This window comes from Equus quagga, chromosome 1 (genome assembly GCF_021613505.1).
Source record: "Equus quagga isolate Etosha38 chromosome 1, UCLA_HA_Equagga_1.0, whole genome shotgun sequence".
Lineage (NCBI taxonomy): Eukaryota > Metazoa > Chordata > Mammalia > Perissodactyla > Equidae > Equus > Equus quagga.
The window spans coordinates 140188665-140216256 of NC_060267.1; the positions used below are offsets into that span (position 1 = coordinate 140188665).

At 42.6% G+C, this 27592-nt stretch overlaps 1 protein-coding gene across 3 annotated transcripts in view; it reads right to left on the reverse strand.

The window, feature by feature from the left end:
• Positions 1-27002, reverse strand: part of LARS2 (leucyl-tRNA synthetase 2, mitochondrial) — a 171582-nt gene extending 144580 nt beyond the window's left edge. For all 3 annotated transcript variants that reach the window (XM_046681251.1, XM_046681269.1, XM_046681259.1), the window contains exons 1-4: positions 26906-27002; positions 22093-22347; positions 14581-14709; positions 2427-2518 (exon numbers count right to left, since the gene is read on the reverse strand). In XM_046681251.1, the coding sequence (XP_046537207.1) occupies positions 2427-2518; positions 14581-14709; positions 22093-22326 (455 nt within the window). In that variant the 5' untranslated portion in view covers positions 22327-22347; positions 26906-27002. The remainder of the gene's footprint in view (positions 1-2426; positions 2519-14580; positions 14710-22092; positions 22348-26905) is intronic.
• Positions 27003-27592: the final 590 nt, after the last annotated feature.

Genomic DNA, 27592 nt, shown 5'->3' on the forward strand with positions numbered 1-27592 from the left:
AAAAGAAATCTGCTTTGTCAATCAAAACGTAAAATCTAAAACTGTACAACAATTGGGAAAAAGGGAGAGAAGTGAATTAATCAACTTCAATATAATATGAAATAAGGAAATACAGCCTTTTTTCTTCTCTTTTCATTAAAGAAAAAGGACTAATTCATTTCTACTGCATCCTCTCAGTTGAAGCAGACTGAAAATACGAAAAGCCATGAAAAAATTCTCTAGGTAATCTCTGAATAGCTAACAATAGCTTATTTTATTCCAGGCCTTGTGCTAAGCATTTTGCAGAAAAGTGCTTTCTATAGTCTGAACGTTTGTGTCCCCTCAAAATTCATATGCTGAAACCTAATCTCCAATGTGATGGTATTTGGAAGTGGGGCCTTTGGGAAGTGACAAGGTCAACAGGGCAGAGCCTTCATGGATGGGATTAGTGCCTTTATAAAAGAGACCCCGGAGGGCTCCCCTGCCCCTGCTGGCATGTGAGGACACAGAGAGAAGATGGCCATCTATGAACCAGGAAGCAGGTCCTCACCAGACACCAAATCTGCAGGCGCTTCAATCTGAGACTCCCCAGCCTCTAGAACGGCAAGAAATAAATTTCTGTTGTACATAAGCCAACCAGACTAGGGTATTTTTTTATAGCAGCTGACTAAGACAGTGCTTAATCTTTAACCATTCACATGAAGCAGGACCTACGACTACCCCTCTTTTACAGATAAATAAACTGAGGCACAGAGACATCAAGTAATTTGCTCAAGGTGATAAGCTGGCAAGAAGGAAAGGCAGGATTTGCACCTCGGTGGTCTGATTCAGGGGCTATCCTCTTAAATGCTATTCTCCAGTGGAGAGGTTGGCAAACTTTTTCTGTAAAGGGCCAGATGGTAAATGTTTTCAGCTTGGTGAGCCATATGGTTTCTGTCACAATTACTCAACTCTGTATCATGAAAGCAGCCACTCTATCACAAAAGCAGTCATGGACAATATGTAAACAAATGGGTGTGCCTGTGTTCCAATAAAACTTTATTTACAGAATCAAACAGGGCCAAATTTAGCCATGGGCCATAATTTGCCAATCTCTGGTCTAGCTTACATCAAATTTATGCCATATTTAATCCATTTTATTTGATCATCATTTCCTCCTTTTTTCATCACTCCCATTAACCTAGAATTAACCATAACTGAAAAAGTAGAAACTAGGGGTTAGGAAGAAAAAAGAGAAGTGGATGGTACAGTAGATGTTTATACAATGTAGCGTTGGCCAAGATAAAGCAAAGGGAGCTGAAGGACAAAGGGGACAGGCCTGGAACTGCCCTTCTACATGTCTGAGGGGTGAGGTAAGGAAAGGCCCCAGACCTTTGTGAAAGGGGCTGATGGAGTGAGCCCAGAACATTCTGCTGGGTTCTGATATGAGGGCCTCAAGACTTCATCAGGAGGGAGAGGGATGGGCACTGCTGGCCCATAAGTACAGTCACGCGTTACTTAACAACGGAGATGCGTTTTGAGAAAGGCGTCTATTTGGCGATTTTGTCGTGTGAACACCATAGAGTGTACTTACACAAACCTAGGTGGTACAGCCTACTACACACCTAGGCTAGATGGTACTAATCTTATGGGACCACCATCGTATATGCAGTCTGTTGTTGACTGAAACACTGTTATACGGCGCCTGACTGTACATGGAAGCCTGAGGCACAGGTGGGACTGAGAGTGCTTCCCCCTCGGAGGAAAGCACACCCAGAAAAAACTGGCCATATATTTTTGTGTTGAATGTCTAAGTTCTTCTTGCTTCCAAATAGTGAAGGCAAAACATTAACAGAGTCTTCAGAGAAAATTTTAATGTGGAATTTGGATATAGCTCAAACTATCATCAAGAAGATGAGAGGTACTGTAGAAATTTAACAAATGCAACCCTCTCCTCCTTCTCCCTTCCAAATGCAAATACTCAATGGAAGAATAACTTTGTAAATAACAAAGCATCAAAATGAACACATGAATCGATACCCAAAACCCTCTTTGAGATTTCTTAGATAACAATACAGCACACTAGGGGGTGGCCCCTGGCTGAGTGGTTAAGTTCGAGTGCTCCACTGCAGCAGCCCAGGGTTTCTCCGGTTCAGATTTTGGGCATGGCCACGGCACCGCTCATCGGGCCATGCTGAGGCGGCGTCCCACATGCCACAACTAGAAGGACCTACAACTAAAAATACACAACTGTGTACTGGGGGGCTTTGGGGAGAAAAAGGAAAAATAAAATCTTTAAAAAAAGAACACAGCACACTAAAAGACAAACATCAATAGATACAATTCTCCTTATCGCTTGGCAGCCTGCAATGTTTTGTTTGCTTTGCTTTCTATTTCTCATGCACAGATTTAAAAAATTTTTTTAAGTTTCTGTATATTAGTGCTTGAATATGCCTATAAATACATACCTTTGCGTCCAACTTTCTGGATGAAGATTCCTCTCAATGGCAGCATTTTCGGCAGGCAGTCCAAAAGCATCCCAGCCCATGGGGTTGATGACCTAGCACCCAGAAGAGAAACATCAGCCCCGGCAGATTGCTAAAACCTGTCTCAGTACTCTCTTCTGGGCAACAAACAGGCATTCTCCCCTACTAACATGTCTTATCCCTTTCTGGATGATTCTATACTACGCTTTTGAAAGCCAGCTGGCTACCTATGACATAAGCATAGAAGAAAATTCAGAAGGTTAGACACTAAGGTGCCAACAGCAGTTATCTCTGAGTAGGTGGTTTTGGACTACCTTTTACTTTCTTCTTTTTCTTGTCTATATTGTCTGTAATGAACCCCAGCTGTTTTTCTGAAATTATAAAAAGTTTCTTTCAATTTTAAAAATATGTGTATATAAAAATGTATAGGCATTTAAAATGCTCACCTCATGTTAGTATTTTCCAATTAAGGAGCTGTGCTGTCCAATACAGTAGCCACTAGCCACATATGGTTAAATAAATTTAAACTTTAATTAAAATTAAAAATTCAGTTCCTCAGTTGCACTAGCCACCTTTCAAGTGTGCAACAGCCATTTCAAATCATCTGATAGATATTTCCATTCTCTGAAGAACAGGGAATCCTAAGATTTTAGAGCTCAAAGAGGCTTTTGAGATACGTCCTCCTCCTCCACCCCCTTCATTTGACAGAATAAGCAACTGTGGCCAGCAAGAGTTAGCAGCCTAGCTAGGTCACACCAGAAGCAACTACCTTAAGCCAGTAAGGTAGCAGTAAGATAACAGGCATGCCCCTCCCAGTGCTTGGAGCCACTTGTCTTAAAGGCACCCTTCCATATTTTCTTATTGGATTTTAGTAGTCTGATGGAAAAATTCCATCTCAAGAACAAAGACCTTGCATCTAAAATCAGAACCACTCTGACTCCTTAGGCTAGTGAGTGGGAAATGCTAACAAAGGCTTACTCTTCAGGAGGCTGTGCGGTTTGAGAGGAAACGTCCTAAACCCAAGCCCGCCATTCACTGACAGTGGGACCTGAGTACATTACTTACTCTGAGTCTCAGCTATTAATCGTGACTGAGAGCAGCCACCATGGATTGTTGAGAATCAAGCGCCAGGATGCCTGTGGTGCGCCCAGCATGGTGCCCAGCACAGTACAGGCAGCCAATAAATAGCAGTGCTGGCTGCTGTGGAGCTGCTGTCATCTGCTTGATCTTCAGCACCTCACGACATCGCACATCATCAGTTCCCTTATCAAGATTTCAGCCCACGTCTCTTCAACCGCATTTATTATGGCGGCTCTCTGATAACAGGTAGGGGGACACCTTGACCTCACACATGTCCTCATCCACGTACATTGCTAGGGGTGGGTTACTTATGACAAGACTCTGTAGCAGGCATGGGAAGTCCTTAACCAAACTGAACAGACCATGAGACTTAACAGGCCAGCCAGCTACTTGGCCCTCTTTTCCATAAAAGGGGCCCGGCAGTTCTTCTTTCCCACATAAGTCAAGCTCACATCAGGTGCTTCACTTCAAGCAGCCCAGCCGTTCTTGCCACAGCTGCTTCGGCCAGGGGCCGTCCCTGAGCCACGGCAGCCACGGGCGCGCTGGGCAGGAGGGCCCTGCCTCTGACTGCCCTGGGCAAGGACACTGCCTGGTAGATTTTGCCATATTAGGGGTGGTGGTGGGTCTGACCCACTCAGATCTGCTTTCTGGAAGGGATATAGGCTTGGTGAACAAACAGTACTGTGGATCTCTCCAGCTTGCTGTTGTTCCAAGACAGGCTGGTTTGCCACGTCCTCTGCTGTGCTTCCCAGGCTTGGGAATCTGGGAGATCTGGGAAGCCCTGGATTTCCAGCCTAAGAAGACAGGACTCCCAAGCTCTCTACCTTCAGGCCCTGCACCCACACCCCGCCTGAGGTCAGCCTGAATAGGCTCCTCTTCTTTTTCCTTTATTGGATGTTTCTCAAATTACGAACACAACACAAGCAGATTTTAACAAGTGAAATGATACAATACATTATATATAAAGGCAAAGCTGATTCTCCCCGCCCCCCGCCAATCCCTACTCTCAACTCCTTGATGTAACCACCAACACCAGCCTTTGTATCCTTCCATACCTTTCTCCTCACTCAAACACAGATATACAAACATATGAACACATATATAGGGCTGGTTTATTTTATGGAAATAGAACCTGTTATATACTATTTTATGACCTGCTTTTTGTTTTCATTTAACATATCACGGACATCTATACAAAATATGTAAGACATGTGTGTGTGTATGTCTTTTCAAAAAATTCTAACATTCCCTGGGAATATCTATTCTATGTAGTTTTAGGAACCTGACTAGACATAACCAAAGCCAGTTGATATTTTGGACCTGAGGTCTCTTTTCCTCTTGCTAAATGTGGCAGACCCAAAGTGTTTCATCCTTCTAAACAGCATCCTCCCCTTCTTTCGGGAAACTGCTCCTCCTCCAACTTCATACAGTCCTGCTGCAGACCGCCAGTCGCAAGACCTATCCCTCTGGCTAAGAGGGAGGCACGTGCCTGAATCCTTCTCCAGGCCTGTCTGTTGTCTGGAGCTGGTGGGAGTCTGGGGGTCGAGGGGGCAGTGCAACATGGACTGGGACGACGACAGCACATTCTCTTCTCTCTTTTCTCCTTCGTCAGGAGAAACAAGGATATGAGACCAGGACTCCAGGCAGCCCTGCCTTCTACCTGGTGGAGACGTCTGAGAAAATAAAGCTGGAACATAGAGAGAAGCAGAAATGGGAGGTGGACAGAGACTGGGGATACTGACGTGCTTCAAGGACCTGGTCCAAATCCCAGAGGCCCTGGTTCCTATATTTCCTCTGATTCTGTGAGTTACGTTAAGATCTATAAAACAAACAAAACCTACTTTTTTGCTTAAGCTGATCTGCGCTGGGTTTCAGTCCCTGGTAGCCAAGAATCCTGATTAAAACAAACACCCTTTAGGATACTGCTTTCTCTTCAGTATTGCTTAATCCATAGATGAAAAACATTCCCCTATATTAACTATTAAGCTTCACAGTTTTTCTTTTTCTTTTTAATTTTCAAAAGCCAAAAAAACCCACAACAACCCTATGTTGTGGATTTGTGCTGGATTGCTAGAAAGTTCTGTGGTACTTCCATGGACAACATGGGGTGCAGCTTCCAGCTGTGCTTCACGCCTCCTAGGGCTGCTCCAATGGCAGAATAATGTAACTGTTGTGTAACTGTTCCACCAGAAAAGGGAAAACTTAATTACCACTTGGTTTCTTTGTTGGAACTGCCAAAATGGCACAAGTTCAATGTTTCTGCCTATTAACATTCTGTTAGGTACCGTCCATATTTTTAAATAAAGCCAATACAGAGACAGTCGCAAAAAAAACCAGTCTGGATTTACGTAATATACTTATTCGGTTCTATTTTTGTTTTCAGATGAAATTAACATGAAAAGATATTCTTAGCTCACATGTTACCCAAGCTGTCCATGAAAATAAAGTTGAAAAATCTTAAAGCTTCTTAATATTTCATATTCCTACCAAAAATTAACAAAAACCCAATGTCTGCCCCAGCATACAGCCTGTGGGAAGGCCTTTTTGCATCTTGAACTCAGGATAGTTCTTTCACTCGTGGTCTGGATCGCTGGAGTAAATGCTCCTGTGAAACAGCAGAGGGTCCCATCACTTCTCTACACGGGGTTTCCCAGAGACCCAGTGACCAAGTGCAGAACTCACTTTTGTGCTATAAGATGATTCACTGGTGTCAAGGGGGAACAAAGCGAAGACTACGACAGGATTACACAATAGCAAAGCTTGTCCCTTTCCCCCAGGCAGCAGACTGCATTTGCTGTCAAACTGTTATAGCCTATTCATGTAAAAGATACCACGCCAGGTGCTTCCTCTGCCAGCCTCGTTCACCTCTTGGCCTCTTACATCGTCCAGATCAAATACCTCCACTCCAGGTATATGATGCCTACTTTCTTACCTGTGATTTCTCTGTGACCAAGACTATCCAAAATATTCACTGGAAGAACTCTGAACTATCCTTTTTAGTCCTAAAATTCCTATTCCTTTCTTTCTATCACCATAACTTGGTTTAATCCTTCCACAGTTCCATAAGCAACTATACCTACAGCTCACATGTGCCAACCAGGCAATTTACCCTTAAAAAACCCCAATATCAGGTGCTCAGCCCACCTGATCCCACTCAATTCCCTAGGAGTTAGCCTCTTCTTAGAAATGAGTGCTTTCTGCAGAAAAGGAATCAAGAAAAAGTCCTAGTAGCTAGAACTTGGAAATCCATAAAATAAACTTCCAGAGTGTGAAAAACCATCATTCCCAGCTGTTCTTCTAACAAATACTCTTAAGCATTTAAAATGAGTGAGAAGCCAAGAGGACAGCGAGACAACCCCTGAATTCAGAAGAGCGGGACAGCCCCAGCACCTCTAGACTGAAAGAACGAAGGGAGGAAGCGGAGTTAACAGACCCCAGAGGCCGAGGACAGCTGCAGAAGCTGAAACAGGATTAACGAAGACGACGCCAACCAGGGCAGAGAGAGAGGCACTCCCTGGCTTCTCCTCTCCTCCTGCTCTCCAGTCTTGCCGGAATTTCTATCGTCCCACACCAGCCAGAGGCTAGCTGACACCAGAGCTTGAGAAATGTGGCCTGCAGAGGTCTGCCCTCTGCCATCCAAAGCAAAGCAGGGGACGGAGTTGACAGCAAACTGGCCAGGGACCAGCACAGGAACATTAGCAGGCCTGCAAAACCTACCACCATTTGAGATATCAAATGGGAGTCAGGGCCAGCTACTGACGAGAGGTAAACACAGGGATCAGAGCCCTGGCGAGGCAGACAGAGCTGGCCAGGAGGTGAGGCCCAGGAACTAGGGTTAGGCCAGCCTCTGGTGTGGACGTGGTCACATCCCCACAGCTCACCCTAATAGGGCCTCCCTCCAGGCAGAGCCGCAGGTGTCTCAGGGTTGGCAGGCAGGATGGATAACAAGCCGATTTGGTACAAGAGAGAGCACAGTTACATATGGCAATGTACAGATGAGACTCTGGAGGAATCTACCCTGGAAAATGCCAGGGATCCTGCCCAGAAGGGCCTAGTGGGGGAGGAGGTGGTAAAGGGGACTGCAGCCTTACCTACGTTGCATTTCCTTTTTTCAAAAGGACGAATATGGAATTTTATGTACAATTTAAAAATACGTTTTTTAAGAAGGAAAAAAAGACCAGGTAAAGATACAGTTCTTCCTCCGATGTACGAAGCAAGATCAAGTAGAGTTAAGAAGACTTTGGAGGTAGAAGGGAAGGAAGCTGGGGCAGCTGGTCGTCTGCCTTCCCAATGGAGAGAGAAGAAGCACAACCGTTACTATGAAAGAGCCAACCAGTTCCCTAGGAAGGACCAGCCTCCTCTCCCTTTCATCATAAAACAAAACTTTATATTTGAAACCAATTCAGCTTCTAAATGAGAGCAACCATGGTTACTGCTTCTCAAAAAATTGCTATTTTCAGAGAATGCCATGGTTTCTCTGGAGTAGATTCAACACTTTATTTCCAAGAAATGAGAAACACAACATTTAATTTTGTTTAGTAACTGTAATAACCCACCATTAATACAGATTGGGGATCAAAAGCAAACAAATACTTCAGAGTAAAGAATCCGAATGAAAGCACATAGGCCCAAAGCGGAAGAGCTCCTCTGGGAATGTGGAGGGACGTGACAGGCAGAGAATTCAGCCAGTTTCCAATGAAGACACTGGACCAGGAATTCATTCTCCCCTTAAATTACATCTGAGAGGATGAGCCCTGGAAATCCACTCTCTACTTTCAGATGCTACAGAGATTTTAAAATTTGAAAACTAAACACCACGCTTTGTACTCTCTGGGCACTTCATCAGCACTTGTTGACTAACTGGCAAACTGAAAACTGATGAAACGTACATTATGGGTCACTTGCTAAGAACTCCCCCCGCATCCTGATATTTGTGGGTAATTACATTATGATCGTGCAGCTGCTGGACACACAGCCTCAATTTCCTTCCTCCTCCGCAGTGAATAGCAAAAACTCTACTTGGACAGCGCCTGGTGGCCTGTGGCCTGAGACAAATTAGTCCAAGCCAAACTCTGTGAGGGGGTCTCAGCACCTTGATGCTTTAATCGCCTGGCTTCTGGCCCAGAAGGTGCCAGCCGAGGTGGGAGGTGCATAATTTTATTTTCCAACCACCTGTGCATATAACACATGAAAACACAACAAAACCACCCCATATGGTGCTAAGCTTTAAATACGTCATCAGACATTGTGCGAGTTTAAGAAGACACGGATTGACAGTGCAGCCTTTTCTGATTCCTGAAAGAAAACAATTTATCTCTGGCTTCAAATGGCCCCTGCTTAAACATCCAAACTGAGGACTACCTTATTATCGCTACTGTTAATTGGGTTACACTGGGAAATGGCATTACTGTTTTTAAAGAGTTTTCTCATTGATCACCTCACATGAAGCTTGCCACAAATCTGGGAGGTGGCTAGGGCAGGTATCACCATCGCTGTTGACGACGCCAATAAAGGCCCCAATTCCTAATCAACTCATCACCCCGGAACCACCTACCTCTCCACTTATAAAGTCCACATCTAATCTGTGTGTATGTCCACGGTCGGGTCAGCTATTGGTGACTTTAGCTTTCCCCGGAGAACTGTAATGGCCATGGCTTTCAGGCACATCTCCATGAACTACAACAAGAGCAGGGGGGACTCAATGATCTCTCTACACTCTTGTCTCTTTTCTCTCCTTTGCACAACTTATTTGTTGCTTTGGGAGGAAACCCAAGTAAAAGCAACCTTGAACTTTCTAAGTCATCATTCTCACCCATTCTCAAACCAAATTACAGCCTCACAAAATGTAAGAAAAACCACAGAATGGGAGAAGATATTTGTATTGCATTTAACCAACAAAGAATCATTAATCCAGACTACAGAGAGAACCCCTACAGAGCAATATGAAAAAGACAAATGACCCAAGAGTAATTGGTAAATAATGTGATCGAGCCAATCAGAGAATAGGAAACTTAAACAGACAATAAATATATGAAAATATCTCAGCCTCATTAAGACAGTAATCAGGAAAATGTAAATTAAAAACAGTTAGATACCATCTTCTGTATACGAAATTAGCCAAGATTAAAAAATCTAACATTACTAAGTGTTGTCAAGGATGTAGAGCAGTATGAAAGGTCATTCATTGCTGGTAGGAATATAAACTGGCCACCAACACTTTGGAAAGTGATTTGGCAAGATGCAGAAATGCTAAAGTTGTGCACACTCTATGAGCCAGCAATGCCACTTCTCTCACAGGCTAACAAGTCAGGTACAAGAATGTTCACTGGAGCAAAAATTCAGAAACAACCTATAACTCCATCAATATGAAAATGGATAATTAAATAGCCATAATTATACAGCACATATAACAGATGAACTAACTCTATAGAGATATAGGATAAATCTTGAAATAAACTATTGAGTGAGAAAATATGCAGACTATTAAGATATCTTTTATATAAAATTAAAAACACACAATACTAGATATAAGTGCGTATATGTCTCCTTGAACAACATCTACAGTAAAAGTATGAAAACATGAGGACAAAGAATATACACTAACTTTGGGTTACTTTGAATTGAAGGATTGGAATCTGATTGTGGAGAGGCACAAGTGTATCTGTAACATTTAAAAAAAGAGCTGAGGCTAATATGATTAAATGGTGATATCTATTACATCAGGATGGCAGGTCTGAGTATTTGTGATAATGTTCTCTGTACAGCTGTGTTGAAAATGTTTATAATTTTTTAAAGTATCATATTTAAACTAATGATGATAGATGAGACTACCTAGCAAAAGTGGATAGAGAAAAAAAGAGAAGGCAGTGTGGAACAGAATCTGAGCTGGGGTTTAACAAACTCATTGTACAACACAACTTCTTAAAACTGACACAGAAAGAAACAGAAGATCTGAATAGCCCTCTATCTACTATTGAAACAATATTTGTAATTTTAAAACTTCCCACAAAGAAAACTCTAGGCCTAGACACCATCACTGGTGAATGCTATCAAACATTTAAGGAGGAAATAATACCAATAATACACAACGCTTTCAGAAAATAGGAAGAATGGAACACTTCCTAGCTTGTTTTATGAGGCCAGCATAACTCTGATATCAAAACTAGACAAAAATATTACAAGAAAAGAAAATTACAGATCAATAGCCCTCATGCACATAGGGATATCAGCAAATTGAATATAGCAACATATAAATTTTAAAAACCCCAAAACATCATGACCAAATGAAATTTGTCCCAGGAATGCAAGGTTGGTTTAATATTTTTTAAAATAATCAATCACCATAATACACCACATTAACAGATTTAAGCAGAAAACCATATATCATCTTCATAATCGGTGCCAAAAAAGTATCTGACAAAAACCAACACCCAATCATGACAAAATTCTCAGCAAACTAGGAATAAAGGGGAACTTTCTCAACCTGATAAAGGGTATACAAAGATGGAGTAGAGCAGGAAAAACCTGTGGAGTACATTGGGAGAAAGAAGCCAAGATGCAGGAGAAAAACCTGGAGAGTGAAGTCTCTTGCCAAGATGGTACAGTGTTTCAGGGAGAAGAAAATGGTCTACTGTATTACATGTTGCTGAGGCTGAGAAAGATGAGGACAGAGACACATCCATGGAGGTCAATGGTGGCCTTGAAGAGAGAAGGCTTGGTTCATGGGTCTCTCCACTTTTTACTTCTTATAAGGCTATTTTTAGTGTCCCTTAGAATTACTTCACGTATCTCCATTCAAGAACAAAGCAAATCAATCAACAAATGAACAAGTTATAGAAGGGCCAGCCCAGTGGCACAGCCATTAAGTTTGCACGTTCCACTTCAGCAGCCTGGGTTTCACCGGTTCAGATCCCGGTGCAGACTTTCACACTGCTTGGCAAGCTATGCTGTGGCAGGCATGCTACATATAAAGTAGAGGAAGATGAGCACTGATGTTAGCTCAGGGCCAGTTTTGTAGAAGAATATGGGCATGGATGTTAGCTCAGGGCCAGTCTTCCTCAGCAAAAAGAGGAGGATTGGCAGCAGATGCTAGCTCAGGGCTAATATTCCTCAAAAAAAAAAAAAAAAAAAAAAAACCAAGTTATAGAAAAAGGCCAACCTTGCTGAATTTTTCTTAGGCCACGGACTGATTTTGAACCTAAGACTCCAATATTTCTATTTAATACAGTAGAAAGCCCAGGGTTTAGAATAAAGCCGGTGCTCATTGACTACGTATTGAATGAATTAATCAACACATACATCAGACCCTGTTATTCCAGATTAGATATTCCTTCCCTGCTGAGAGTGAGCATCATTGAACTTGACCTGAATTCAGTGCTGCTCTACCTCTGGGACTAGTCCTGACATTGGGAAGGAAGGAAGGATTTTAAAACAACAGGAAGCTCAACAGGCTTTCACACCGCTGACAATTACTCCGAGATTTCTGTTTCTCCTTTGCCATATCACTTAAAAACGGCAGAATAAGTTTTCACCAAATTTGGTAGTTGTATGTGGGATGATGTGAGTTAAAGATGGGCTATGAAAATTAACAAGAAATTAATTTGAGGAGAACCTGGAGGATACCCCGAAAAGGTAGCTTATCATCTTAAACAGAGCAACTGAAACTGAGGAACCAAGAGAATCCTAGGCACTGGGTGATCACACAGACTCAGATACCACAAGCCAAATAACAGTGTTTCAGACACCACTCAAGTCATAGGCTAGATAATACAAACCACAGGCAATGTTTTGCAGTCAAGTTGCTTCTCAGAAGGCAACTCTATGCAGCGTGCCCCAGGAAGAAGAGCACAGGGACTCATTTCATTTATTGAATTGTGGTGAACGACTTCCCAGAGTAAATCAGATCAGATCAAATAAGAATCATGGCTACCACTTATTAAGGGATTATTATGTGCCAGACACATGTCCTATCTCATTTAACCCACACAAGAACCTTATGAGGGAAGAATTATTGTTATCTTATCTCTGTTTTAAAGATGAGGAAAGTGGGATTCAGAGACATTAAATGACGTGTGCATGATCACTCAGTGAGAAAGTGGTAGAATGGAGTTCAAACCTAGGCTGTCCCATTCCCGGATCCAGCCTGCCCTTGGGCTGCAGTTACACTAGGGGACTCCATCTTGTCTTTTGGGTCTGAGCTGCCTACAAGGGTCCCAGTACCTCTGGGCCTGGGGCTCTGCCTTGAGCTTTTGGTGTAACATCTCATCCATCCAAGGGAATTAGAACCCCACCTACACCCCCTCAACCAACCAGCTGCTACAAGGCTTCCCTGCACATTATTATAAATGTACAGTTTTGCTGTAAAAGCTTAATCTTCGGTGATTTGCCAACACTAATTGTCCAAAATAAGTTAGCACTAGTAAAAAAATAAGATAAATCTAGTTGAAGAACCAAAGTTAGATGAAGAATTATACTTCAGGCAAAGAGCCAATTTATTCTGCACCGCCTCTTTCTAATAAACATAGCAGAAATGATGGAAAGCAGTGTCTGGGAAAAATAACATCTGGCATAAACCAAGGAGACAAACACCTCTGGCCATCTTCAAGTAGAGCACAAATCTCTGAACTTGATAGTATAAAGTTATTAACTCTTCAAGTGACAAAGAGACGTTATAACTTGACTTCCTTAGGAGTACTTCTTGCTGCCAATGTCAGTTCAGCGTAAATTTTCAAGCCAATTGTGACAACAAATGCACTTACCTTTCTAAAAGAAAACCTTTATAAAGAACTTGGAAGTAGCTCCTATCATTTGTTCAGGCTCTGACAGGTTAACAATAGCAATAGCCAGTAGGAGCGCCAGTGTATGTTTAACAATTGGCTCTCTAGAAGAAAAAGCCCTGATTTGTAGGGTTTGCTGATTTCCATAGTGTAAATACTCCTACTATGGCAGATTTCAAGCTACTAAGGTGACTAATAAACACGAAGTTGGGCAGACATCCGCACAGTGGGCTTTCTGGGGCTGGTGTGAGCAGGGTCCAGCTTCCGTTAGCAGTGCTAATATTTACTGGTTCTGCACCATGTGCCAGGTATATGCTAAGTGTTTCATAGTCATTCTCTTTGAATCCTTGTAACAGGCCAAACGGCAGGTACTATTTTATCCCCATTTTACAGATGACAGAATACTAGGTTTTAGAGAGGTTAATTAAGTAATTAGTCAAAGGTCACACAGCTATTAAGCGTTAAGAGCTGGCATTTGAATCCTGGCTATCTGGTTCAATGGCCCATGCACTCAGCCCCTCTTCGACCCTGCCTCTCTCGGTAAGTTATTAAAGAAGGTACCATGATTATTCCCACCTCACCTCACAGATGACGTGTGAAGAGCAGGCTCTGGTGTAATTGGCAGTGGGGTAAAGGGGAGTGACTCGCATCAGCTACGGAAGGGTCTTTCTCCTCCTATCCCAGGAAAACTCACTTTGTCCTTTAAGACCCATGTCAGATATTCCCCCTTCACTGGCGCCTTTCTCAACTCCCTGAGGGTTGTTACTCCCCAAATAATTTTTCTTGAAAAAATTTTACTTTTTCTGTTATGAAATAAATACATATTCATTAGAGAATATAGAAAATATTATAAATACAAAGAGAAAAATCTCTTGTGGCACCACCTCTTACTCCTAGGCTTTGATCCCTATTCACACTATTGGATTCATCCCCCTATACAATGATTATCTATTTAGGTTTCACCCCCACCCCCAGACTGTGAGCCCCTCCTGGGGAGATAGCACGTGTTACCCACAACTGTAGCTACCTTTCACCCCACTCCCACCCCATATCCATCCGTAGCACAACACCCAGCACATGGCTGCCCCCAGTTAATCGAGATGCATTGTTATGTCTTCCAGTTCATTAAAGGAAACACTGAGCTTTCCATGTTTATCTTCAAAGCTATCCTAATCTTAACTAAAATTGGTTTTCTTCATTCATCTTGAACACATATTACCACATTCTTGTTGTCCTGAGTTGGGCAGAAGAGGGCAGTTCAGGCAGGCTTCTTTCCTTACCTGCATCCCTCTCATCTTCTGGAACCGTGCAATGGTGTCGCTGATGGTGTACACACGCACATGGCCCATGTGCAGCTTGCCAGAAGGATATGGGAACATGGAAAGCACGTAAAACTTGGGCTTTGATTTCTAGGAAAGAATGACAATAAGTATTTATTAAGCATTTACTGGGAACCCTGCATGTACATAATATTTTGGCACTTTACTTAAGGTAATAATTTAACCTTTTCAAAAGTTTCCTTTTAAAAAAACTGTTCCCATAATGTAAATTGACAAAAGTGTCAAAAACCAAAATGCAAAGCCCTCGTTTAAGGTAAAGAATGTCCAAAATAATGCCGAACAACCTCTAAGTGCTAATTACCCATATATATATATTTTTTTTTTTTTTCATATGGTACTTCTATTTTTAATTTCTTGAGGAACCTCCATACTGTTTTCCATAGTGGCTGTACCAGTTTACATTCCCACCAACAGTGCACAAGGATTCCCTTTTCTCTACATGCTCACCAACACTTGTTCTCTCTTGTCTTTTTTTTTTTTTTTTTATTAATGTTATGATAGATTACAACCTTGTGAGATTTCAGTTGTACATTTTTGTTAGTCATGTTGTGGGTACACCACTTCCCCCTCTGTGCCCTCCCCCCACCCCCCCTTTTCCCTGGTAACCACCAATCAGATCTCCATATCAATATACTAAATTCCACCTATGAGTGGAGTCATATAGAGTTCGTCTTTCTCTGTCTGGCTTATTTCGCTTAACATAATACCCTCGAGGTCCATCCACGTTGTTGTGAATGGGCCAATTTTGTCTTTTTTTATGGCTGAGTAGTATTCCATTGTGTATATATACCACATCTTCTTTATCCAATCATCAGTTTCTGGGCATGTAGGCTGGTTCCACGTCTTGGCTATTGCAAATAATGCTGCGATGAACATAGGGGTACAACGGACTCTTGAGATTTCTGATATCAGGTTCTTAGGATAGATACCCAGTAATGGGATGGCTGGGTCATAGGGTATTTCTATTTTTAACTTTTTGAGAAATCTCCATACTGTTTTCCATAGTGGCTGTACCAGTTTGCATTCCCACCAACAGTGTATGAGGGTTCCTCTTTCTCCACAACCTCTCCAACATTTGTCACTCTTGGTTTTGGATGTTTTTGCCAATCTAACGGGTGTAAGGTGATATCTTAGTGTAGTTTTGATTTGCATTTCCCTGATGATTAGCGATGATGAACATCTTTTCATGTGTCTAGTGGCCATATTCATATCTTCTTTTGAGAAATGTCTGTTCATGTCCTCTGCCCATTTTTTGATCGGGTTGTTTGTTTTTTTGTTGTTAAGCCATGTGAGTTCTTTGTATATTATGGAGATTAACCCTTTGTTGGATAAGTGGCTTGTGAATATTTTTTCCCAATTAGTGAGCTGTTTTTTTGTTTCAATCCTGTTTTCCCTTGCCTTGAAGAAGCTCTTTAGTCTGATGAAGTCCCATTTGTTTATTCTTTCTATTGTTTCCCTCAACTGAGGAGTTACAGTGTCCGAAAAGATTCTTTTGAAACTGATGTCAAAGAGTGTACTGCCTATATTCTCTTCCAAAAGACTTATTGTCTCAGGCCTAATCTTTAGGTCTTTGATCCATTTTGAGTTTATTTTGGTGTGTGGTGAAAAAGACTGGTCAATTTTCAATCTTTTGCATGTGGCTGTCCAGTTTTCCCAGCACCATTTGTTGAAGAGACCCTCTTTTCTCCATTGTAGGCCCTCTGCTCCTTTGTCGAAGATTAGCTGTCCATAGATGTGTGGTTTTATCTCTGGGCTTTCAATTCTGTTCCATTGATCTGTGGACCTGTTTTTGTACCAGTACCATGCTGTTTTGATCACTGTAGCTTTGTAGTATGTTTTGAAATCGGGGATTGTGATTCCGCCGGCTTTGTTTTTCTTGCTCAGGATTGCTTTAGCAATTCGCGGTCTTTTGTTGCCCCATATGAATTTTAGGATTGTTTGTTCAATATCTGTGAAGAATGTTCTTGGGATTCTGATTGGGATAGCATTGAATCTGTAGATTGCTTTAGGTAGTATGGACATTTTGACTATGTTTCTTCTTCCAATCCATGTGCAAGGAATGTCTTTCCATCTCTTTATGTCATCGTACCCATATATATTTTTAATCTTCTTTTTTCTTTTTTAAAAGCTGCTCTTTTAAGACAGCTGCTATCTAGGTCTTAAAGAACTGTATGCTTTTCTAAATGTAGCTCTAACACATATCCATATAATTCCAGGAAACAATAGCGAATCAGAGAGATGTGACATCTCTAAAAATGGAGCCCCAGCCTAAACTCCCTGAGGCTGCATTCAGACTTGGATTTAGCAGGAAGAGCAGGATTCTAAGGCATCGGTTTGGGTCCTGGGTTTCTCCGTTTCATTGTGAGCTTATCTTTCAATAGAAAAAGTTGAAATGGGAAGGTAATGAGAAAATCTTAGCCAATGAAGGGAGAAGGCTGTTGTTTCCCAGGAGTGATCTATAGGCAGCCACGGGCCAGGATTACATAACTCTCCAGCTTCCAAAGACGCGGCTTCATCATGAAAAACACAGGAAAACAGTACATGCATCCGAACAGAATGAACACAGGGCAGGCAGTCCTTATTGGAACGCTGACTTTGGGCACCTTCGTTCTCCCACCAGTAAGATGGTGAATGATGAACTGGTGCAGCCACTATGGAAAACAGTATGGAGATTTCTCAAAAAATTAAAAATAATACCACACAATCCAGCCATCCCATTACTGGGTATTTATCCAAAGAACTTGAAATCAACAGTTCAAAGAGACTTATACACCCCTATGTTCATTGCAGCATTATTCACAACAGCCAAGACGTGGAAGCAACGCAAGTGCCCATCAACCGATGATTGGATAAAGAAAATTTGATATATATACGCAGTGGAATACTACTCAGCCATAAAAAAGACAAAAATCATCCCGTTTGCAACAACATGGAAGAAACTTGACGGTATTATGTTAAGTGAAATAAGCCAGACAGAGAAAGACAAACACCATATGATTTCACTCATACATGGAAGATAAACAAACACATGGACAAAGAGAACAGATTAGTGGTTACCAGGGGGGAAGGGGGTTGGGAGTGGGCAAAAGGGGTAAGGGGGCACATACATATGGTGACTGACAAATAATAATGTACAACTGAAATTTCACAATGTTATAAACCATTATAACCTCAATAAAATTTAAAAAAAACAACCACCATGAATGCTTCCATGAGTTTGGGCACATGAGGGGATAAGGGTCCAAAGCAAAGGTGGTAGCCATTTAATTGATTCCTTACTGGAGACCTGTTGTTCAAGGGTAAGGACTATGTTTTAATCATCTTTCTGCCCAGCCCCCTGACCCCGGCCACCCCCAGCAGGAGTTTACTAACCATCGGATAAATGTTTGCTGGCCTCTGTGCTCTGAAAGCCTGACAACTGGCCTCTGCAGAGCACTTATTACTCAAGGGCATTTTTCCCAGCAAACTTCACAAATCCTGTCCTGGTGATGGGAGTGTTCCCCCTGGCCCGCCTTAAATCCCCCCAAGGGGGGGTCCTCTGAGAAAGGAGGAGCAACAGGGAACTGCTTCCGTTTGGTCACTGAGGGTTGGGACCATCTGATATTACCATTATTTCCTTTATTTCTGCCTTCTGTTTTTCTCTTCCTGTGCTTACTCTCTTCCTAGAGCTCTACTAGAGTTCTTGAAGGCTTTGCTTCCCCAAAAGTAAACAAAACAAATGTAAAGCAGAATATTCAAAACCGTTCTTCTGTGTATTTGTGTGTCGGGGTATATTTTTTGCTAAGTATTTCCAAGACTGAGAATGGATACAGCCAACTGTGAAGGAAACCAGAAATCAGATTCTTTCCAAATCTCATTTGACCCCTTGCTTTAAACTTTCTTCAGCAAAGAAGTTAAACCTTGAACAGAGCCACTACCATCCAGCTAGACTAGAGGGGAACATTTCTCTGTCCTGCTCATCCTCTAGAAATTACCAATGAGTGAGAAGTAACGTTGCCTGAAGGAAGAAAAGGGAAAAGAGGACAAATAAGGAGTCTGGATAACACATCAACTCAAAAATCACCTTGAAATGCTGAAGGGACAACTGCTGTGGATTTACATATACGGATGGAGAGCAGCACACTGGTCGTGCACTTCAATTGGAAACAAAGGATCCAGAACGCTTAAGGAAAACCTTGGGAGCATGAGAGAAGACCTGAGAGTCAGGAGTGGGTGGGAACTCAGCACTTACTGTCTTTAAGAAGGAAAGTGACAGATAATCCTCTCAGCTTGTACACAAGTCCCTCAGAGGAGGGGTGAGATCTCATTCTGTTACTTAGTAAAGAATCAGAGGCAAGCAAACTGTCCACTGCACTCAGCCCTACTCCTTCCAGATCAGGCCGACTGCCTTTTCTTTGAGGATTTTAGGGACCTGCAAAAACAGCTGTTACAGAGTTCTTTGGCATCTGAAAAAAACTATCAAATCCCTGATATAAACTATTTCTAGTTTTTCATTTTAAACTTTTTACATTAAACCTATTTTTATTTTATTATAATCACCTTGTTTTTATTACAGTGATATATTTTTTAATATTATTTTTAACAATCCTTCTTGCCCCAAACATTTTCCACATATAGCTTCTTCGTTAGCTCTCCTTTTTGTATGTCTGTCCAACAAAGATTAAATTTATAGCAAAATCAAGTGATTCATTATATACCAGCTAAGCCAAACTCCAAAAGTGAGTTTTATAGATGTATAAAAATGTATTGCTAGCAAAAGTCATAAATATTCATGAATATTTTTGTTTATTGCAGAAAAGTATTCAGCTGATTGCCTGCCCCTGCCTTTTGCTTTTCTGTGTGAATTAAGCTATCTTCCTCTGTCACAATGAAATAAGTTCTATCCTCTTGCAGGGGGAAGGAGAGAAGGAATTATGGGTGTTTCTTATAATTGAGCAGGAATCTGATTGAAAGGGAAACTTTCATAATTATATAAAAGTGCAAGGATTTAAGCCTTTAAAAGAAATTAAGATCATAAGCAATGGGAAAAGGATGGTTTTTATAAGTGAGTCCTATTATTTTTGTCAGCTTCTGGTGTCGGGAGAAAGCTAACTTCTGCCTCTTTATAGATGATGCTCCAAAGCTGCCGCCGAGTCCAGAGGATGGCAGACAGGACAAGCCCAGATCTTAACTCTGGTCCCAGCCTTGCCACTAGCTTTGAGACCTTCGGCGAATTCCTCTGCTTTTCTGGGCTAGTTTACAATCTATACATTGATTTGAGCCAAAAGAAGGTGAAAGCAGGAGCTCAGGAAGCAAGTGTGTCTGAGTTTGAATCCTGGCTCTGTCACAGGTTAGTTGTGCATCTCAACAAATTCCCAAACCCCTTTCTGAGCCTCAGTTTTCTTACTCCAAAAATGAGGATAATAATAGCTACCCTCAGGGTTGTTTCAGGATTAAGTGAGACAATAAATGGAAAGATGGTGCCTGACATATCATAAAATGCTCATTAAATGGAAGTTCTTTTTATAATGATGACTATGATGAAGATGGCAAGATATTCAACTTCTAGCATCTCATCAGTGTGGATTTCACCTCACCAGAGTGAGGTCAATTATAAATGCTTCAAAATCAATCAGCATCCAGTCACACTCTCAGTTCTTGACAAAGACATACCACATATTTTTATCCTCTTGTATCTTTTATTTATATAACACTTCAGTTTGTAAAATGAGTTCAGCCACATTTTCTCATTTGGTTTTTAAAACCATTCTGTGAGATAAACAATGCAAGGAATCTGAGGATCAAAGGGGCTAAATGATGTGGCCAAGATCACACTGACTTTGGGGGCAGAGCCGGTATTACTGCCCAGGCTCCAGACTCCTCGTCAGGGGCTCCCTCCACTTTACCATCACCTGATTCAAACCCTGACAGAGCGCCACGAGGGGCTCACCCAGTATATCCCTGACTCTGTTTCCCCAATTATTGAAATTTGGTTTATTTTGATCCATTTAATTTTTTTAAAAAATCATATGCTTAAGAATGAGATGTCACAAAATCAAGAAGCCACAACTTCAAAATGTTTATAAGTCACTAAATTATAATCTAAACCCAAAGAATAAAAAGCTAATTTTATGCTCCTCATTTAGAATTAAACAGCTCCCGAGAGTTTGTTTCCAAAATACATTTAGTTACATTAGTTCAGTCAGGTTGACACACGGGCCTTTCATTTCCTGATGAGGTAAGACCCAAGCTTTCATTGCACTGCAGTACATTCAAACCCTCCTTTTTGTCATTTCACTTGTTATACACTACCTCTCTCTCAATACCAGATTTCGCTTCTAACCAATGGCAAAACCATCTCCAGTTTAACACAAATAGCTCCTCCGCTCCCCCACTCTTCATAAGGACCAATCTCATAGAAAGAACGAGTCTGATAAGATGAGAATCAGGAGATGGGGGAAAGGCAATTCCAGTGAGTGCAGTCTTGCACAGATACATTTACTCAAGTGCTTGCCTCTGGCCTAATTTCTTCTATTAAATATAGAGGGGCTGTATTATGCGACTGGTAACTATTACAAAGGGATGGTCAGAATTTAACAGTAAAACTCCGTCTCATAGTGCTTTGCTCTGATCAGATTCAACATTTCATGTAAACAAATCACATATTGCATTTGTCATTTTGACCAATATTGAGAGGTGAGGCTTAATGCACCCAAGACTGATGCTCAGCAGGCTGGCCTCCCAGAGAAGGAGCAAGTCTCCAGCAGAGCATGCCATGGAAACCGGCGACAGCCAAGTACCTAATCCAATGCAGGGACAGTACTGAGCTGGTGCACACGGACCAGAAGCCAACAGTCCATTAACTCACATAGCTGCTACTGCAAGGTTGGATCCTAGCCCCAGATCATATCAGGGAAGGGCTGGGACCTCCCTAACCATGATGCTAAGGTAGCAGAACAGGGCTAGAGGACAAGGTCATGCCAGGGGAGGGGCAGGTGCTACTCAAAATAGGGAGCTTAAAAGTTCCATAGCTGAGTGGCCCAGGTGCCTCTCAGGAGTCTCACATCTGACCCTGCCAGATCCCTGTGTGCTACCCCACCATGTAATGGACCACGAAGGACCCAACACCTGCTATGGCTCCTACCCTAATGAGCTTCCCCGGTAAGCGCTGCTCCAGAATGCCCAGCGTGGTGCTGTCTGCATGCACCTTGTGTGTACATGCACCGTACTGAAACTCTTCGAAGCACTAACCTTGTCTCATCTCACTTACCCCTCACGAGCATCCTAGGAAGCAGGCACGCACTATTATTATCACTGCCCATTACAGATCAGAAAACTGAAGCACAAAGAGATTCAGTCATCTGGATCAAGGTCACATACTTAATAATTTATTTGAACTCAGGCAGTCCGACCCCAAAGTCCTAGTCCGTGGCCCCTCTTCTGTACCCTCTCAGAATCTCCCAAAATACTCACATCGGTTTCTGAAATTTTGGAGGCCTGTTCTTTTACTCGTTGATGCCACCATTTCTCGACATCCTTTCTTGTCTGCAACGTATACTCTTTCGTCCACTTTCCCGTGGCACTGTAAATACCTCTGGTACGCCTTGGAATCACTCTCTTTCCCCAGTTGATGACATCTGGCCCACCATTTAGCTGCCTTTTCAGAAGAGAGGCATAAAAACCCAGTCTCTGCCAAGGAGAAGCCATTCTTCAGAAGGTGGGAAGGTCCTGAAAAGGAGAGCAGAGAGCACACTCGTGAGCTGCCCAGAACCCTCTCCTGAGCTCATCCTTCCATTCAGCACAGCCCAGTGTTCCTTGCCCTTACTTGCTTTCCTCTTACTCTTTTCATGATTTCTTTCCCTGAGGAGAATTCTTTAGAATTTCAATTGAGCTAAACACAACTTTCTAATGGAAATATAAAGGTGGTCAGTGCCCTCAAACACCAAAGATACAAAAACCCTGTAAGAACAGACAGAGACTGGGGTGGCCAGTGGCTGAATGGTTGTTTGCAGGCTCCGCTTCCGCAGCCCAGGGTTTTGTTGGTTTGGATCCTGGGTGCGGACATGGCACCACTCATCATGTCATGTTGAGGCAGCATCCCACATAGCATAACCAGAGGCACTCGCAACTAGAATATACAACCACGTACCAGGGGGCTTTGGGGAGAAGAAAAAAAAGAAAAATGAAGATTGGCAACAGATGTTAGGGCATGTGCCAATCTTTAGGGAAAAAAAAAGAACAGACGGAGACCACCACCTGCGCCAGCTCCTGCCACAACCTCACAGGCTGCAAGGGAGGCAGTGGAGTGACCCCCCCTCCCCTTTAGGACAGCCCAGGGTGTGTCAGCAGGCTTCACTTCCCATCGACCAGGCTCCAGAAGAGCTCCAGCACATCTTGGCTTGGCCTTAGACTCAAATATCAGAAGGGATCCGAACACGGGCCTCCCAGGAGAACCAGAGCCTCTGAGCTATTATTAGTATTTTTCATACATATTATGAGTTAAATATACTCAGTAGGCTGAGCCAGGTAATAACTATTATTTAGAAACTGTTTATTCATTTTGTTCTTCATTCATTTACCAAATATTTATTGAGTGCCACTAGGTCCAACACTGTTCTAGGCACTGGGGATACAGCAGTGAACATAAACATAGTCCCTTCTTCCATGGCACTTACATACTAGGAGGGAAAAGCAGATAAGAAACAAACAAACAAACATATAATATGTGTCATAGCGGTGAGTGCTATGGTTTTTTGGAATACAAGCCATAGGATGGGGCCCACCAGGATACCCAGCTGCAATTTAAAATTCAACTAGAATGTTTCATTGGTTTCCTCCAAAAGTGAACTCCAGAAATGATCTCATGGAAGAAGTTTCATGTTTTATCACTGTTTAAAAGGTTGAGGTGAGGGGCCAGCCCAGTGGCACAGTGATTAAGTTCACACGTTCTGCTTCTGCGGCCCAGGGTTTGCCGGTTTGGAGCCCCAGTGCAGACCTACACACCACTTGTCAAGCCATGCTGTGGCAGGTGTCCCACATATAAAGTAGAGGAAGATAGCCAAGGATGTTAGCTCAGGGCTAGTCCTCCTCAGCAAAAAAGAGGAGGATTGGTGGCAGATATTAGCTCAGGGCTAATCCTCCTCAAAAAAAAAAAGGGGGGGGGGGATTAAGATGATAGTTCATCAAATATTTAGGATTTATAACTAAATAGCCTAAATTTTCTGCCTTCTTGCAAAAAGCTTTCAAGAAGTGCTATGGTGAAAAAACAGATGAAAATAGATCTTTCAAAACTAAGAGAGAAATAAAGGAAGAACCTGGCACTCAAAGCTGATGTTAATTTTTTGATTCTCTCAAAATTTTTTCCATATCTACGAGGGTTTGGCCTGTGTCACAAAGGTACTGGGTCACAAATGTTGCCAAGAAGGTTCATTCTCGGCTTATACAAGTGAGTTTGACACTCACACAAAATGGCATCACAGTGCTGGCATTTTACAAGTTGGTCTGCTAAAGTTCTTGACACACCAGTTCTCACTGATTTAACACCTCTTGCTTCTTAAAAAAACCCTCCCTATACGTTGGGCTTGGCTATTTTAAAGCGTGTACATGTGACTACAGATATTAGAGTGAACTGTATGAAGTTGGTTGAATATCAACAATTTCCTATGACCAACCGAATATACAGACACTTGGTATAATTAAAGCAATCGCACTTATTTTTAGGTGTTGAGTTTCTACATAATTAGTACTATTCATGGGAGTCCTGGATTTTATGGTTCTCTTGCTAAGTCAGCATTTCTACATCTTTGCAAGCCAAAGAATGCCAGTTTAGCAGAGGGCACACAGACAGATGCCCGCCATTTCCCTCCTAGACTGCATTCCCTAAGAACCCATAGGAGAGTGTTTTGGACTATCCTCTCGAATAGAAACAATGGAAAACAACAAAATCATAAAATTACAAACTGACCTGAACTGTACTCTCACAAGTTTTTGGTTTCAATGCTGGTTAGCCGTTGTGACAAATGAAATATCAGAGTGCAGGCAGATCACCAATATGAGCAATATGAAACCAGGTCATTCTTTCACTTAAAACTCTAACCTTGTTTCTATAACTTACTTATACTATATACCGAATCATAAACAACACATAACAACCCCTGTCTACACAACAAGAATAAGCCCTGTAAAAATGTTTACATAATACCTGGCTCACTAATAACCTTCTCGTTACATAAACCAATGATATAGACTACAGAATCCTGAAACAGATCAGAGTTTCTAAAAGAACTTAAAGTTCAAAAAGTAAAAAGCACAAGTAGATTAGAAAGTGATAGATTAGTCAATGAATGAGGAAAAAATTCAAATTAGAGCCCTACTTCAAACCATAAACCAGAGTAAATCCCATATAGATTACAGAATTTTTAAAAAATACCTTAAAACAAGACAAAATTATACATGAGTATTTAATAATTCTTTCCAAGGTGTAGGATGTTCTGTCCTGAGCACAAAAGCAATGGAAGAATTCATAAAGGAAAATATTAATAAATCTCTCTAAAATATAAAATATCTGTATATCAGAAACACCGTGAACAAAATTAGAAAGCAAACCATAAGCTGAGAGGAAATTACTGCAACAACAAAAGGTTATCCTACTATATAAATAGTTCACATGAGAAGAGAAACATTAAAAACCTAATTTGGGGGTGGGCCCCCTGGCCAAGTGGTTGAAGTTCCACATGTACCACTTCAGTGGCCCAGGGTTTGCAGGTGTGGATCCCAGGTGCAGACCTACTCCATTCATCAGCCATGCTGTGGCGGCATCCCACATACAAAGTAGAGGAAGATTGCCATAGATGTTAGCTCAGGGACAATCTCCCTCACACACACACAAAAACCTAATTTTAAAAACGGGCAAAGGGGAAGAGGAAATACAAATGGCTAATAAATACATGAAAAAGATCGACTTTACAACTAATCAAAGACATGCAGATTAAAACAACAATAAAATATTTTGCTTACCAGATTGGCAAAAAAACATGCAATGAAAAGGAATGTGCATTTTGTATACTGCTGGTGGGAATGTAAATTGACTCCACCTCTCTGGAGAGTAACCTGATAATACGTGTCAAGACTTTAAGAAAAGTTCATACCCTTTGTGTTAGGGGGTCCCCAAGACTCAGCATACAGTGTACTCAGGGCTATGATTTATTACAGTACTTCCTGGAGCTCAGCCCTGTTCCCTTCCTTTACTTCCCAGGCCCTGCTTTGGACCACTTCACCATCAAAAAGCCCTGAAGGGCGCTGCCTCTTCCTGACAATAAGAAGCAACCATTCTATTAGAAGACTATGCCCATACGAGGAATGGGAAAGGTTTCGCTCATGTCTTCTATTTATGATCTACTTGGCCCTTTTCTCCTTAGCTCTGTCTCATCTAGTTCCTTGCCTAAATGTTTGGAATCTTGTTTCTTCTTCCACATCCTTCCAAATGATCAATCCCCACTACTCCACTCCTCTTTAGAGTCAGCCCCGACCGCAACCTCACTTAGAGCTTAAGGTTAAGTTTTTTGAGAACAGTGGGGGTAGTGATGTGTGACCACAGAGGGAGGGGCCTGAGAACAGGACCCAAAATGACAATCATATACAGACAGGGAAACCTAGGAAAAGAATAGAAGACGGGGGAAGAAACAGAACATATGGGAGAAGCAAATGAGGGCACTTGTGTGCACCCAAAAGAAAGTGTTCGAGAATGTACCCGGGAAAAGCAATTTTAAAGAAATAAAGCTTTGTGACAAAAATATACAGATCTTGACTTTTGCAACTACTAATTTCCTGTGTGACCTCAGGCAAATTATTTCCTATCTGGAACCTCGGTTTCTCCTTAAGATGAAGGGGTAAACCCAGATGATCTCTGAGGAGCTTCGAGCCCTAACACGCTGTGGTAATGACCTGTGGGCCACTGAGGTGCACTGATGACCTTTAACTGGGTCCAAACCCCCAGCCCAGGGAGCAAAGATCCAGGGACAAATTGGGGTAGAGGAGCAGAGCGGACGGGAACTTGAGTACAAAACTATATGTACATGTGCATTTTCCAGGAAAGTACCCGGTGGCTCAAAGAGTCAGAACCCAGATCTCAGAGACTTTTCCAGTTCAGAAATTGCACGGCCCCGGGACCACCTAACCCAGCCCGCACCTTCCCTTCCTGCCTCCAGCAAGTGGGAACCTCCCAGTCCAGGGAGAGAGGAGGTCGGGCCTCGTCTCTCATCCCGATGAGCCCGGCTCAGGAGTTTACCTGCTCACAGGCTCTGGCCTGAGGCGCCTTACGCGTTAGTTCCCACTTTAGGCGAACACGGCCCCGCCAGTCACCATGGGCGCCGCCATGTTGGCAGAACAACAACTTTATTGATAGCGGCCGCCGCGGACACAGACAAGCCGGGGCGGAGCCGGGGCAGGCGGAGCGGGGCCAGGACGCGCGGACTCCCGGCAGCCCGTGGGGCGAGGGCGTCGGCGCCGTGGGCCCGGATTCCGCCCCAAGCTCCGCCCTTCGGATCCGTCCTCTTGCTCGTGTCTGGCGTCACGAAAACTCTAGACACTTTGGGGGTCAGATGCTTACAGTTGCAGTTGATGTGAGCGAGCCCTCAGTTGAATGGCCCCAGAATAAACTGGACGGCAAATGGTGCAAAGAGCGCTGAAGGAGGCCTGAGGTCAGGCTTTGGATCCCAGTGTAGCTACAGTCCCCTCCTGGGCTTGGGCAGGTCTCCCAACCTCTTGATCCTTATTGGACCGCGTGATGGTTAAAGCATCTTCTTCCACCATATTCCGTCATCTTCTAACCTTGGAGGGGAATCACCTGTCCAAGACTGGAGGTAAAGTGTCCTCTCCTCACCTGATACGTGGGCTGGGAGTCAGGAAATCACGATGCCTGACCGCCCACTATCCTAGAGAGTTTGCATTTCCCACCCTGTAACCTTCCGCATCC